We start from the raw sequence: 16,408 nt of genomic DNA, 5'->3' as shown, positions 1-16,408 counted from the left end.
AACACACACTGTTTGTGTTGTTTATTCCCTGTTGAGAAGGCACTCTTCTCAAAAGTCAAGGTCCCTCTTCACAAAAAGGCCTCACTACATTTTGAAGATGCCTCACTGCACAGTCCACGCGGGAAAGCATTGCAGCGTAGAGCACAGAGCGGTGAAACCGCAGAGAATTAAGAATTCTGGGCATTCCGTAACTTTCGAATATTTGGAAAATTCTGAATATCAGTTTTCTGAATATGAATGTTCACTCACCCCTAGCGTTTACTAGTAATCTGCGTCACACGAGGTGGAACCTGAGCATTCCGTCTTTAGCTTGTTTACAAACACGAGGGAAGTCGTAACTCCCAAAAACCGGTAATGACAAAAATCCACAGGCTCCCGTTTATCCGCGCCCTGTCACGAGTGCTAAGATCAAAGGATGCCAACCATCGCGTTCAAGGCAACGGTGGAAGAAAGCAAAGTTCCCCATCGGCCCACCCGTGCTTCGGTGATATAGCGGCCACTAGTGGCAGCCCATTTTTTAGGGTGCCATGATTTCCGCAGATTCTGTTGGTTTTACCTACAGGGCAGTGGTACGCGGGATGAAATTTCGCGGCCTCTGTCAGCTGTAAAGCTCTGGGACATACAAATATGCCTGTTTTATATTTATTTAAATGTCTATTGAGACGTAGTTAGGAACTTTTATGGCGCTTACTGTCAAAATGAACTAATTTCCGAAAGCAGAGACATGCGTTGCCTGCTCCAGCAGCTGTCGAGACGGCCCCACAGGAGTCTCCTGTGGTAGGTATCCTCGTCTGACAGAGAACCGTTTAATAACTTCTTATCGCCAATACCGATACACCTGGTTGTTTGATCGGCAGCTCAGCTGACTGAGAAATGCAAAGCCCAGAGACCAATTCACGCACTCCCTTCAACTGCAAATCCAGACTGATACCTTAATCTGTCTCGAATATTTTGCGCATTTGGACACGGCAAGAATAGCATAATTATGCGCTCACTGGAAAGTGCTGTCTATGTTGCTGCAGCCGTGGATAAGCGCCCAGCAGGGAGAAGGTGTCATCCTCCAGTGCTCCTGAAGACGGAATTCGGACTGCAAGTCTATAAGGGAATGTTCGGCTAGCCAAAACGTATCCATTCTAGTATACGAGCATCATGTATATAGATTGAAATAAAGCACCTGTGCGAGGCACGCCACAGAAAGGCCTGCGAGAAAAGTGACAGAAAAAGGCCCCTAGCAATGGTGCTAACCGCTGGCGATCACGAATCGTAGATGTTACACAAACTGGCTGCCTTGCACACCATTTCTGACGTTATATATACCACATTTTTAAAGGGACACTAAAGACACTCAAATATGCTATCAAAATCTAATAAACGGCATTTGGTGACACTGTCGCCGCATATCTGGCAGCAAGAAATCGAATTCTTGCCTAGATATTGCGATAAGAAGTTTTTTTTTTTGTTCCCGCCGGTCGAATTCAAACTGCTTTCTCCTACTAAGTAGTAGGGGAGGATAACGCACACACTATGACGCAAGAGGAGACTCCTTGATTGCTGGCGCTCAGGGAGCGGAGAATACTTCGCAGACGCGTGCAGAATCATGATCTTCATTCGATACGCACTTAGAGCTCGGAGCGCATCTGCTGCTCCGAGCTCGTACTTCAGGCGCCATAGGCCCAAACCAAACTATCCAAGCACGCACAAAGTGTCTGAGCAGGAATATAATCGAAACTGAAGTGGACGCCTGTAGTGCCGTGTTAGCTGAGAGACTAGCGGCATCTACCGACAAGCGGACGAAATGAGTATATTTTTATATTTGCTGTCAAACATTTACGTTGTCTCTTTGCCATCGTTTACGTGTGATAAAAGCGTGTTATCATATTCGAGACAAACGGTCAACATAATTCGCATCTGTCAGCTTCTGGGATCTCTTACGCGTGACGTGATTTGTAGTTGTGAGCCTCGGCCGTTTCGGCTATACCTGTATTCCTGTTCTTCCTCTTTACTACCTTATAACAGCTCTGTTTTCAGTAAGAGTGGCTTCTTTGTAACAAGGAACTGGCATTCTATCGATGCAAGCCTACTTCATTCATCTCTTTAGTGTCCCTTTAAGTCTGGCTCAGGGCATTTTTATTCCTAGTAAGTTTGTGTCCTTTACTTCAAGTTTGGCAACAGTACAGTATGTATTCATCACCCTTAATTTGAAAGTGCTCAAGGAGCTCATTGGCTTCATGGTAAAGTGACACCTCGACCAGCGCAACTACCAGACTATTGAAGTATGCATGTAGTGCCCGCATAAACCTTCAATCCATGCAGAAATTTCAGCATATTTACCGAGAACTATTGGCTCGGTTATTTAAGTTTTCATACAGTGGTGCGCTCCGCACAACAGTTAAGCAGGCTGTATAAACAGATCTTCAATTGTTCTCTGGTTTTTTGGTTTCCCGGCCTATGTTTCTGCTCAGTTTCCACAATTTTGCCCAATTTTGCGCGTTGCCGTGGTCAATACTCTTCTTACATGTATCTGGATAAGTTGAGGTGCTGCGGCTGGGATCACCACACAGAATTATGCCCGTTGCATGAAGCGGGAGCCTACAGGTGCCAGTGCCTCATTACGGAAATGTGCACCATTCCGACAAACACCTTGTTTTTGCTGTGTCATCCGAAGCAACGCCAACAAACCAGGATTTTAGACTACTATCTTAAACCGTTGCGCCGGAGCGGTTGACTAGGCACGGATAATATAGAAGGCTGTGAAAAAAAGCACTACATTAAGTAAAGTAAATCTGATGATAGAGAGAATGTCCATTGTAATCTAGGCCAGACACGCGTGATCGTACTTTTCTTCCACAGGGATTGCAACCCGGCTTTATTGAAAGTTGATGGTTGCATGACAATAATCACCAACAAATCCTAATATAAACATTTCCTGTTGTTGCTAAGTGACAGAGATGTTTCTAAACATCAGAAGATATTCCTCCTTTATACATGGTGGGCTCAAAGACCTCCTATGCGTGCAGTTACGCCAGGGTAGCCGAGCGCACCAGACCAAGGTTACCTGACGGTACTAGAGATTAAACCCAACACCTCCAGCATACGAGGCAAAGATGTGGCACATACCTTCGGGGTCTGACCAAAGGAGGTCACACATAGGCCCGTCGTGGGGCACCTCCTGCTTGCGGTCGATGGTGCGTATCTGGTCCAGGGTTTGGATGGATGGTGACAGGCCACCATGAACGCAGAAGATCTGCACACAGGTTATGCCAGCAGTGTTTTACAAAAGAGACCTGCAGAAGTCCGCTTTTCCTAATGACCTTGCCTAGAAATAGAAATAAAAGCCAGCTGCCAATGGTCAAACTTCAAATCGAGCTGAAAAAGGAGCTCAGCCTTTCAGTGCGGGAGCACTAGGTGGTTCACTCCGCCATTAAGCTGTTGTGAGATGTCTAAAGTTTCCAGGCTCTTGCTGCGGCGACACTCGCGTGAAGCACTCGTGTCTGCGTCAGTTGTTTTTGTGATGTCATGAGACATGAATTGGCCGAATTCGCAGCAGCTGCCAATTGGACAACATTTTCCTTCCTGTTGAGGGCTACCAACGGCATGATCTACACGCTCTCCCTCCTGAAGGCTTCGATAATCTCTCTCTTCAAAGCATCCTTGGATTTTGTCAGGACAGTTGCGAAAGGCTTCACAGATGGATTTTTTTTCTATGCCATCTTTACCGCAGTGGGAGCAATGGGTTGCTAAGTTTCCTGGAGCCGACAACGCACATATGCCGTCCAATGCTCCCTTAACAGCTCAATGAGGCAACGCATTGTCTGCCCAGCATATGCCTTCCCACAGGGGAGAGGGATCGGGTACACCACTCGCTCGCAGAAGCTGACAAGGTGTTCCTTATGCTGCAAGCTGCGTCCTCTCCTGACCTCACTTTTGTTTATCTTCCTGTACTGTCCTGTTAATTTATTCAGTGCAGATAGCACTGTACTAACATCAAATCGGCTCGCATTCACGTGAATGTAGGGCAAGACCACAAATGGTCTGCTCTGCTCAACCTCAAGCTCCTTTGCTCGAGGTCACAGCCGTGGACACCAAGAGGCTCTTGGTGTATCCACTTCTGTGGATTGACATCTTGTTTAGGGAATACTTCCGTTAAAATGGACTTCTATTAACATGACAAACACTCTGGCTCCTTCAAGTTTGTCAAATCTACTGTACGATTTTTTTTTTTTGTATTACAACAGACGAAAGCACTTTCAGCTGCGATCCTTAGTTATGGTTTTCTTATTCTGAGCTATCACCATCAAGCTTCTAGTGACAAGAGTGCTATATATAGTGGTGGCATATATTTACTCTTTCATTGTTTGTTTTTTCCTTTTTTCAATGCCATTTCACTATAGTGACCTTGCAATGCCCATGCAATCAGAAGTTGGGCGATCACACCTCGCAAACGTGTCCGGACTACGCTCGCCTGCTTAAGGAATGCAATTGTAGCTATGAAAGCATCAGCACCCTCTCACGCGCTTCTACACGGACCGAATAAGGTCAGGAGAGGCTGCAACTACTGACTCCCCCCCCATGGCCGGTTTGCAAATGCTCGCCCAGCATTCTCGAGAAACTTGCTAGTCACGCTTTCGAGCAATGCGAGATATCTAATGTGCTCAACCGTACTGGAGATAAGTACTTTTAGCAGAGTCTCTTTGCCAGGGACTCTCAGAAGACAGCACCTCTCACAGCAACACTCACTCAATAACAGACTGCAAGGACGTTCCGTAAGTATACGCTGTGTGTGGCTGTGCACATGCGTGGACGCTGGAGCTAACCTGCACATATGCACGGTGCCTACACCTGTACATGTCAGTTGTTGAGACGTCAGAAGCCATGCTGCTGCCTTGTGCACGCACCAGGAGCAGCACGTTTGTTTACAACAACTGCAAGATCGGTTGGCTCTCACGACTGCCTCGGAGAGTCTGAGCTGCTCTTTCATCTACAGCATGAAATGCACTAATCCAGCAAGCAAGATAGTGGGAGTAAGCTCTGAGCCAGAACTGGATGCAAATGTGGTGCATGCACTTTTGCAAGTGGTCCATTGAGTCGCTGAGCCATGCTCAAAATGAAGCGCAAATAAATGGTTTCAGCGTGCTTCTTTCACTAGCATTATAGGTGAAAGCTTTTCCTTTCATTTTTCTGCTATCCCCAAATCGCGCCCCGCATTACAGAATCTTGATGACTCGAACCTGACAGGGTCACGAAAAAATTTGTATCCTAATTTTCATACCATCAAAAATACAAACAAACAAAATCTGAACGCAGGAGCATGGGAAATGCATGCATGCAGGTTAAGGCTGATGGCATTCATTTATGCCGCACTGCCACATCTGACTACTCATGGTGAGCACGGTGCATAGGCTATCGCGATGTGAGTAATGCGGTTTGCAGCGCAGAAACAACTCACAACTGTACAGCACGATATCGGTGACACGCGGGCCATGCGCCGCCGCAAGCTATTTCCGTGTATGCAGAGGTGAAACTGCTCTCTGTACACACAGCACTACTGATTTGCAGAAAGCACAGTGCTCAAGGCGGCGGTCGTGGATTCGTATCGTACTTAAATTCGTGCGATCCGGGTTTACATTAGAGAGATCCTACTGCATATGTAGGTTTTTATCGTACATAAATGCATGTGCCTTGTTTGCTTGCGTGAATCATGGTCTGAACAACACTTTGCCACCTACCTGTGCAGGCACACAGCAAATTAAGGCTAGCCTAATTTCCTCTGCTCCCTGTCCTCACTTTGGTGGGGAAACGGAGGAACAGAGGGAATGCATGTTGGGTTATCAAAACCAACTTCAAATAAGAGGCTGACGCCGAAAAACCCATAGGTCTCACACCGTGATACTGAGCAGGACCACATATCAAATCGGCAATTTCTGAAATGTGTAGTGAGTGCAACGCAGCTTAATGTGAAGGAGTGGACGAATCACCAACTTGCTCGGCAGTTTGCTTCTTGTTAATACAGCTGCCACGGAGTGCTTTTATCCCTCTAAAAGTGAAAGCATGCTAATTATGGGTAAAAGCCGACAGTATTCTGCCTCAGAGATCAGGCCCCACAACTGAACATCACACCCACCTCTGGGCCAGCCAATATTATACCCGAGTGCACAAACTCGCCAGTGCAAACGGTGCAATGACTGAAGCCACTAATATTCACGTACCTTGCCATCGATGACAGCAGACAAGGAGAGGTAGTCAAAGATTTCTGTGCAGTAACGCCACACGGTGATGGAACCGTACTTGCGCAAGCACTCGTCATAGAAGCCATACACCTGTGTGATCTGCCGGCTCTCGTGGTTTCCCCTGATCAGTGTGATGCGGTCTGGGTAACGGACCTGCAGGCACGAAATACTGGTCAATAGCACCCCATACCGCGCACACCCTCTAGGGTAGCTATGAAGTACTAATACTTTGTGCATACATAAAAAACAACATGGAGTAAAAACTCGTTGATTCAACTTCACACGACTGGCAAAAAAAGTTCAAATTATCCGAAGCTGAAATTCTCGAATGACCTCTAAAAACTGAGAAAAATCAAGTGCATCGCAGTAGATTTATTTGGTGAATGACTGAATAATGGTTACGTACTCCTGAGATGAGCCTAAAGTGACAGAGTTGATTACTCATATTTCCAACAATATCGAAGCAGGACAGTCCTAGAACAATAAGCGACCCTGTAGCTTGGTTCAGAGTGCAACGAAGTAGCAGTGGAGATCTAACACAAGCAGCTGCGTCACATTTGAGACCACCGCACCCAACGGTGCAAATGGCCGACAGAATGTGACTGCACCGTTTTGGCATGCTCCTGGAATGGTAGAAGCATGCGGATGGAAGCAAAGGAAATGTGAAGGGCAGCAATCAGCGTATGAAACAGCACACAACAGGGCTCGTTCAACAGGCTGACGCACCCCCAACAGTTTACTACAGCCACAAACTGGCCCGAAACTCAGCAGAAACTCTGGTACCCTACCGAAACAAGGCAGACCAGCTGGCCGGACTACTCTCGAAAATAAGTCCGTTTTTTCTTCTTCTTTTATGTCATGGCTGTGCACGAGCGACTCTGAAGCATGCAATTCAGGTTCGAGCAGGGCTATTTTGACAACTGCTTGCAATGCCAGCCATAACTAAATGCCACTTCCTTTAGTGAGGCCGTTTGAATTACCCAGGGTGTCGAACCGGAACCGAACTGACCCCGAATGTTTTCTGCCATCTTGGAACTGAACCCAAACAGGAACAAATTGGAGGAATCATTCCGAACCGGTTCGCAGTACAGTTTCGAGCCACTTTTGCTGGTAACTTACATTCATTATTTTTCTTTTATTGCTACTTGTAAAGCACCCTTCTCGCTTATTTTCAAAGCGCCACTGCACGCCGCAAACGTCACAACCATATTGAATAAATGACCCTTGCAAAAAGAACAAAGAAAAATATATTGCCACATGCACAGCACCAATCTCTGGTGTCGGGCTATTGTTTCATTCCAAACATGGGTGGCTGCTGCACTGCGCAATGGCGCCTCTCATGAAGAAAGTTGCCCTATTTAAAAGCCTTCCTAGGCACTGAAAGAATAGCATATAATTCGTAAGTTGAGTTACATATTTAGATAAATAAATATACAACCATGTAAAACTAAGAAACGAAACGATGGATCCGTTAAAAAAAAAGTTGTCATGCAAATAATTTTATTTTCCTATCGTTCGACGATGTTGCAATGAGTCACATAGCACATGCATAGCAGCTGTATGCGATGCGACGCCAGCAGATGCAATTTGGTTGACCGAGACTTAAGAATGATAATCTGATGCTTATGGTGGAAAGGCCGCCTTGGGCAGCAATTTTATTACTATTTTTCAATCAATACTTTCCCCCATCCTGCTCTAATCGTCGGTTAAACATTATGAACATTTTGCCGATGCCTGTACAACTAAGTGGAGTCAGTCACATCTGACGAAGAGAAAAATAGATGGGCTACTGTAGGGATTTTCAGCTTTTACTATATGCTGGAAGAGGAAATAAAACTCAGTATTAAACAAATAGAGTAGAAATTAAAAAAATAAATAAAAACTCTCGAAGTTTTTTTTTTTTCTGATCCGTTTGAACCGGTTTGGGCAGGACAGAACTGACTTGTACAGAATGGAATGTGTCTCCGGAGCTGAAACTGAATCCAACAGGCATGAACCCGAACATGAACCGAATTCCCCCAAAGTTCCCGTTTGACACCCTGGAATTAACCTGTCCAATAACCATAGCATTCAAATTGACGACTGTCTGATGGCAAAGATTGGCTTTGAGCGAAACCGCACTGGCAGTTCGAAGCATCCCAATTTCCGAATTAAAGGGGTCATGCCATGCTCATCCAATATATTGCAGTTTTGTAGTCTGGCAGATAATATGGAACCTTATTATTTTATTTTTGAAATTTGAGCACCTTAGATGCATTCTTTATTTCCATATAAGTGACTGAAGTTGAGACCGCAAAGCTCCTCCCACCGACAGCGATAGCCATGTTGAGAAGATTCGTAACGTCACAGACTGACTCCGTGTCTGCTGCTGCACAGGTGTCGATAAGCTGTCGATACACTACTGTGTTCACGCTTGCTCAAAACCAGCATAACTCCCAATGAGTGTCCTCAGCATGTTTCTGAAATCGGAACACAGACTGTAGTGAAATGCGATTTAGTTCTTGCCCACACATCCACATTCAGCGCGACCGCCGCCATCGTCCGCAGCAGCACTGCCCTCACCACCGCCATGCCGGCCGTGCCCTTCGCAAGACGTCTGCGCTAGCAATACGGCAGATTCCTTTGCACCCGTGTCAGAAATCATGCTAAAATTTGTTTTTCTCATAATTTTAGGCCCTGGAAAAGGGAATATAAAAAATAAATGCTTTTTGAGAAATGCTGACCCACATGATGGGAGCTTTTGTTTACAGCCGCACTGCAGCTTCCGCCGGTGCTATGCCCGTGTTCTTGTAAGCTAGCTCCATTGCTAAGGCGCCGCAGAAAGTAATTATTTCCTTCAATACAAAACAATGGGGTTGAGGGGAAGTCTCATGATCGAGTGGCCCTTTTAATGAAACGTCTCTCTGATCACTTACAAACTGCTGTCGGCTGTGGCTTTGATGCTAAGCAAAGTAGGCTTAGTGACAATTAGGGAGGAGCAGATGGCCGGAGTGCCGTCGTCAGCTGTGCTCACGAGCGGCACCATTGCTGTAAGCTTGCGGCGTCCTGTGCTGCAAGCCTCATGAGCTTATCGTCTAGTTTCATGATGCAGCTAGGGCCAGACTTGGGCCTGGCAACGAGCAGCGTAAACGATGCTAGTACGGGACGGGGTATTGGGTGCCGCACTACGCTGCTGCACTGTCAGATGGTACTCGAAGATTGTACAAAAGCGCAGTCGGACGGCACTCTATTCGCATTTTATGTGTTGCTTATGAGACGTGTTTCAGTGTAGAGTGTGTACATTGTTCGAGCGGGCCAGCTCATGCGGCTTTCGTACTCAGGCGCCAAAGTGTTCCTGAATCCCGCCCAAACGCATTAAAAGAGATAGAAAAGCAGTTTGCAGTAACAGCGGTTAGTGGCATGACTACTGTTTGGTCCGCCACGTCGGCTTTGCGTAATTATAATGCCTAGAATAGCGCAACCACGGTTGACGCTGCTTGTGCACAGAACATGCAGCTGACAACGCGGCATCGGTTGATGTCGTTACTGGCCACAATGGTGGCCAGATGAGCAAGCTGTTCACGACAAAACGAAAATACTAGTTTTAAAGATATCTGTGGCTCCGATGAAGCTGAAACTTTGGGGTTTAGCTGCTTGGCACATAAGAAATAAGATGCAATAAATAGTTTATATTCCAAAATTGGTGTCATGACCCCTTTTACTACAGCAGGCACCACTTCTGTCGTGATAACTTGCAAGAAATAGTGGCAAAACAGCAGTGCCATGTGCCATTATACTATGCAGGTTAGGACTAGGTTAGGTGAAAATTAAAATCACAGCAAGTAAAAATACTAAATCTGCTGACAAGTTTTCACAAAGCAAAAGAGTAGGTACTCAGCAAAATATCTGATATCTACAGAGGCTCGAACAGACTGGTTACTGCATATCCGACATTCAGCCTTCTAATGTCAATTAAGTTAAATTTTGTTTCTACCTTACCACCAGATTTGGCAAGCGGCTCCTGCATGGCAACTCTGTACCCCGTCCATATTGTTGCTAAAAGTTGTCAACTACATATATCTACATATCAGCAGACAGGGTCAGAGGAACAGATAGCAAGAATGCTGCGAGTCAGCCATGCTGCAGCTTCATCATCATCATCATCAGCCTGACTATGCCCACTGCAGGGCGAAGGCCTCTCCCATATTTCTCCAATTGACCCGGTTCTGTGCTAACTGCATCCACTTGACCCCTGCGAACTTTTTAACCTCATCCGCCTACCTAACTTTCTGCCGCTCTCTGCTACGCTTTCCTTCCCTTGGAATCCAGTTTGTTAGTCTAAGCGACCATCGGTTATCCTCTCTTCGCACTACATGTCCTGCCCTTGTCCATTTCTTCATCTTAATTTCTGCTAGAATGTCAGTAACTTGTTAACCCTACCATTTTTTGTTCCATAGCCCTCTGGGTTGTCCTCAACTTAAATAGAACCCTCTTGGTTAGCCTCCACGTTTCAGCCCCATAGGTGAGTACAGGTAAGACGCAACTGTTGTATACTTTCCTCTTGAGCGATACCGGTAAGCTGCAGCTTCACCACGGTACATTCGTGCTAGGGGACGAAGAATCCAACATTAAGGAAGAGGAGCTAATTTTACCACAAACCAAATGTGTTGCAATGCTTCTACCCCCTCATGAACACGTATGGCTTCTAGTCTTGCATCTGTATGCAAGCTGCACTGTTAAAGTATAGCCCGCAGTGCCTTGCATCTTGCAACCCTTGGATAATCAACCGTAGATGTCCATCCTCCAGTAATGAGGTATCTTGCTGGCCACATTAAAGGTGCTTCACAACAGCATTCAGTAAGCTCCATTGTCGTATGAGCATTAAAGGGGTACTGTGATGTTTCTTTTACTGCAATTGCTAAAGAAATGCTCAAGCATATCAGGAAGCAGAGCAAAAAATAATTCTTCGAATTGGGTTTCCCTTGCCAATGGGCGAAATTTGGTGCTACCGATCGGAACTGCACTTTGCACATTCAGCGCAACCCACGGTTGCACATTTGATACCATCATCCCTCCACGTATGCACAGCAGACAGGGCAGGGACTACAAACTCAACAAAGAAGCTCCCCAATGATTCTTTGTTAGCAGGAACAGAAAACTGTGACCCCCTCCCTCCTACTGCTTAGCTTTTATCTGTGCACTTCTGGCCCGGGTGCGTCAACTGGCTATTCATTCAATACGATAGCGTTAGCAGTGGCATGAAGACGAAAACTGTCTAATGCTGATGCCTCCGTGCAGCTTTCATGTGCCAACCATGGAAGGTGCCAGGCAGTGTTTAGGAGAATTTTCCTCTCTCCACCTGACATGTGGCAGGTGGCGAAGGTGACATTTGTGTGGCGTCAGAGAAAGCAGTCTAAGCTGCATAGAAGAGAAGCGATTGCAAATAGAAATGGAATCAGAACAGAAACAGACTGCCAAGTGAAAGAAAGATGATACTGTATTTTCTCTACATTAATCCAACCGAACACCTCTTTTTTTTTTTTTTTTTTCAGTACTTTTCATTGCGCCTGAACATAAGTGCTCACCACCACGAAAGTTTGAAGCAAAATGAAAAGTGTCACCTCTCAAGTTGCTATTATAAGGTTTTGTTTGCTTTCCCAGCTTCCTTTCAGTATCTGACCCATGTTAAAAGTTTACAGCACTCCAAGACATATTTTGGATCCGTTTCCCATGTATGTATAAAGAAGCTAAGCTCAAACTGGACACCCAACCAATCAGAAAGGTTGCGCCCAATTTGGCTGCCATCACATTTCCACCGCCGAATACCTTTGGTGCATTTCGACATCACTGGCTTGAAACGAGCATATAGCAATAGCTACATTTTATAGGAAGGTGTTTGCCTTTACTTTGAGCTACTTGTACAAATATTTGGAATCCTTCAAAGGCACTTGATTCGCACTCAAAAATGTGATGTTTGCACATCTGCAACGCTCAACTCAAAATCTGCCCCCAATGCTACCGAAGTAGCTTTAAGAATATGTCGAGAAAATATAGCCTGGTGAGTGAAAATTCAAAGTGACAGACAGTAGAGCCACAAAGTAAGTAAACTATCCACATGAAAGCTTCTCCAAGAGATGCCAAGTGGTGCTAGGGCTAACCACCAGGAAGCACTTGATGCTTGAACTTTCCCCTCAACAGGATGCACTGCTTTTTGTAGCATTCTGAAAAGAACAGCAAGACCAGCAGCTGCCAGAAATTTCCCAGAGTTCACTGCACAACTAGGTTTCTCAAACTGGGTACTTGCCTTAAGGGCAAGGAGCAACAGGAATGTCTCTACGCTGTAGAAACCCCGGTCGACGAAGTCTCCCATGAAGAGGTAGTTGGTGTCGGGGACATCTCCGCCCACCTTGAAGAGCTCTTTCAGGTCGTAGAACTGGCCATGGATGTCACCACATACCTGCAAAGGCAATAAACAGGCAAGGTATTGCACAGAAAATGTGCAGGCAGCACCTAAAGTGACTTTCATTCCACTAACTTTTGTTTCAAGCGGTAAAATCTGAGTAGTTTGAAGATCATTCAGATAAGACAACCTGCTACTAAACTGAGGCGCTGCGGATGCAAAACAAATTACTGTTTCACAAAAGAAACCTGCCCCCGATTTCAGTATAGCAGCACATGTGCAAAACAATTTATCAGAAAGTGAGACATCAAAAAATTAGCTGTGGTTTATATTATGGTTAAACCTGGAGTTACGAAAGAGCAATCTGCATGGCTATGCTTAGTTTCGGCTTGAAAGTAAAGGCATGGATTTTGCACATGGTAGTTTACTTCGTGGTTTCAGCTTTATTTATGCCATAGGGGAATCAATTCACTTATGAGCACCCCTTGCCTCACGTTGTCGACCATTCTCAGCCGAGTGTAGAAGACTTCTAGTGGTGTGACATCGTCTCTACGTCTAACTCTGGGGCACACCGATGTCAGAATGTTCGAACGAACCTTCTGTCCTAGCAACTTGCTGTTGTCGTTCGCCTCTACCAACTACTTAGTTGTCTGTCTTCTTCTCATGGACAAGCATGAAGAGGCACGGCGAAATGACGAGACTGTGGCCAATGTAGCTCTCGCTACAAAAATATGAATGCTTATTTCATTAATCTCTAAATCATTTAGTAGCACTGCTAATGAGCCTCGACCTCAGGTCTACATTAACACTCTAACACATATAATAGCAAAAAATAATAAAAAAAAAAGCGCTCACAAAGTGCACATTGTGTTTCACAACTCTTTTTTAATGTTTCGAGTAGAGAGCGTATACATGAAAGCTATAGAGTGCAAACAGGGATTATGACTGAAATAAGCAGTGGTCTCTAAAGTAGCTGCACACAATAACACCATGTCTATTTGGCTTTCCGGCATCACCAGGGGACAGCAGTTATTCAGTGTAGTGCCCAGAAATTCTGCAACATAGTGGGCCCACGGAAACAGTGTGCTCTGTAGCGTTGCAGGGGGTGTTTTTCTGCTTAATGTGGTATGTGGGGTATAGCTATCTGCAGGCTATGAGAGGCACAGCCACCATACAAATGCAGCTACTGTGGTCAGCCTATCCATCTATTCTTATTTGCTTAATTATTTTCTCTTACTCACAAAGGATTGCTGCTTATTTTTTGTATGTAAATCATTCTAAAGTCCTTCCCTCATACATGCATTTCTGGCACAATGTTCTTTAGGGAAAACCTCCAAGGAGGAGTGAACTAGTAATAAGGGAGTAATTACTAGTTGTATGCATTTGGGTGGATGCTTATAAGCAATTATCCTTTTATTATAAATTCACTCCATCTTGGGTGTCTTTTCTATATAAAAAAAGAAAAAGAACACTGTTCCAATTTCAAGTTGTTGATGAATTTGCTCTTGTTCTTTCATCTGATCTGCCAGCTGTTTTGGTAAACTTAGTTGGTAGAGCAACTGCCACAAACACAAGGGGTGGTCCTGGGTTCGAACTACGGACAAAGATAAATTTTTCTTCAACTTCAAGTTTTTGGCTGTGCTAGGTGGATATTATGAGCAATTATGAGAAGACGAGCTCAGCACTTGGCTCTGAGTGCTATTTGAATGACATAACATTTAGAAACAAATACAAGCTAATTTTATAATTGCCACCAAAGTTAGATGTTTCAAGCAAAAAAATTTCCCTAGAAAACACACATGTTAGCTAGCTGGATTGTGCAATGCAAATCCATGACCAAACTGGCAGCAACAGACAGCCACATTTAAATGGGGGCAAAATGCAAAAATACCAAAGAATGAATCTCGTGCCACCCAATATCTCTTATATGTTGTGTGTGGCTTCAGGATTTTAGAACACCACATCCACAAATCCATGTCCTCTGAATCTTCTCAGCTCTTATATAATTCACTCTATGAGCCTCTAGGTGATGCTCGCATGCAGCACAGCTTACAACTCCAGTAGGGTTCGTATTCCGAGTCTGCATCGTTATCGAAAGTGTTGCTATCTCCCTGAGCTCGAGTCAAATGAATGGTGGAAACACCGGAACCAGAAGTAGTAGCCACTTCAGGTTCCGGCGTTCCCACAAATCATGACTTGGTGCTGGGGAGGTAGCAATACATTTTATAACGACACAAACTCTGGATACGGACCTAGGAGCCGTCTTCTTCACAGGTCAGATTCAAAACTCCCACGAAAGTAACGGACCCTATGCAAGACCAAGGCCCCAGGATGCAGTGCTGGTAGCAACAATAATGAAAAAGAACAGCATGGGCAAATAAGTGCAAGCTAAGGAAGAGTGGTCAGCAGATTCATCATTCCAGAGGGAAAGCCATGGCTGTACTTTCGTCAAAAATAGATCATAAGGTCATTTATTGCATGCCTTTTAGAAGGTACTGCCACATAAGAATGCAGTTTTTAAGATTATAGATACTGCTCATTTGGACATGATTTGGTTCATACGGTTCAAGTGACCGGGATTTGATCAAGTGTCCTTGAATCCAGCAGTTGAGCGCCTTAACCACTGCGCCACCGCGGCGGGGCTCAATCTGACATGTTACAAGTTCAGAGAATAGTATACAGCACGGTGCTAGAATGAAGTCAACGGTTCCAACAACAACTGTTAATCTCAATGTGCAGTGGCGTCGGCTGGAATACTAAGTGGCCAGGAAATTAGTATAAACAAGGTTTATGTGACACTTTAATGATCGCACCTGTCTAAAGTACTCGGCTAAGGATGTCATGAAAGCAGCTGCGTTAACCTGTCCCAGAGATGTGCCTCCAAATAATGCCAAACAAAAACAAACTCACGGTGACCGGCGAGTCCACCCTCTGGACGTTGCTCTCTTCGACAAGAATTTCCCGGGCTTTGGCGCACAGAGATTTGACTTCAGACTCCTTGATGATTTCGCACCTTCGCAGCTGTTCGATCTGGCGATCCAGATCACTGCCGTCGCCCATGCCTCCATCCTACAATCAAAACAAAACATAAAACAAGACCCTTACGCCAAGCGGTTTCGAAGCGCGAAAAATCTCGGTGTAACGTAGTACGCTAGTTGTCGGACATTGCGCCAAAGGAAGACCGTCCACACTGCTGCACTTAGCAACGTCAAACACTAGTGTCACATACAAAAAGAGCGGAGCAAAACATTCAGTGAGATGCTAAACAAATGAGCAAATTGGCGCGGAAGGTTTCTTTTAGCAACGCTTAACTCTCGCTGAATGGTTGACAAGCAAAAGGCGGCGTTAAGCAGGCATTACAGCCACATTCCAGATAGGCGCTGAAGGTACCAATGCTGAGTGCACATCAAGTAGAAGTGTAAGCAGTGGAACCAGACTTGCCATTTTGTTTGTGGTGTGAATGAAGTCAGCTTGCTGGATGAAAGAAATCACAAATACTTATTCAGGAATATCATCTCGCCGCCTCGGCCTCGGTGCTTCAACGCACCACGAAACAAGGGACGGAAGCGGCGGAAGTAATGCAAAAAAAAGATGGCACGTGATTGAATTCAGCCGTCTACAGCAAATGCGCAGTTTCGTAATTATGATAGACAGTAACCGAAGTGACTTTTACAGCTGCACATTCTCTTTAATCAACACAAAGCGCGTTCCTACGAACTTAGACAAAATATGTGACGTTTGTTTAACTTCTTACGAAGCACCCTTTATAAAGACGTTACAAGAGAGGGATGATGCTTGCCTG

At 45.1% G+C, this 16,408-nt stretch overlaps 1 protein-coding gene across 1 annotated transcript in view; it reads right to left on the bottom strand.

Moving 5' to 3' along the window:
• LOC146196932 (serine/threonine-protein phosphatase 4 catalytic subunit) overlaps positions 1-16,205 on the bottom strand; it is a 28,334-nt gene extending 12,129 nt beyond the window's left edge. Inside the window, exons 1-5 of the mRNA XM_084598647.1 lie at positions 16,048-16,205; positions 15,517-15,675; positions 12,511-12,663; positions 6,207-6,380; positions 3,118-3,244 (exon numbers count right to left, since the gene is read on the bottom strand). Of these exons, the coding sequence (XP_084454773.1) occupies positions 3,118-3,244; positions 6,207-6,380; positions 12,511-12,663; positions 15,517-15,675; positions 16,048-16,050 (616 nt within the window). The 5' untranslated portion in view covers positions 16,051-16,205. The remainder of the gene's footprint in view (positions 1-3,117; positions 3,245-6,206; positions 6,381-12,510; positions 12,664-15,516; positions 15,676-16,047) is intronic.
• Positions 16,206-16,408: the final 203 nt, after the last annotated feature.

The sequence above is a fragment of the Amblyomma maculatum genome, chromosome 3, assembly GCF_055883805.1.
Source record: "Amblyomma maculatum isolate TAMU_Amacu chromosome 3, ASM5588380v1, whole genome shotgun sequence".
Lineage (NCBI taxonomy): Eukaryota > Metazoa > Arthropoda > Arachnida > Ixodida > Ixodidae > Amblyomma > Amblyomma maculatum.
This window is presented reverse-complemented; position numbering and strand designations above follow the sequence as displayed.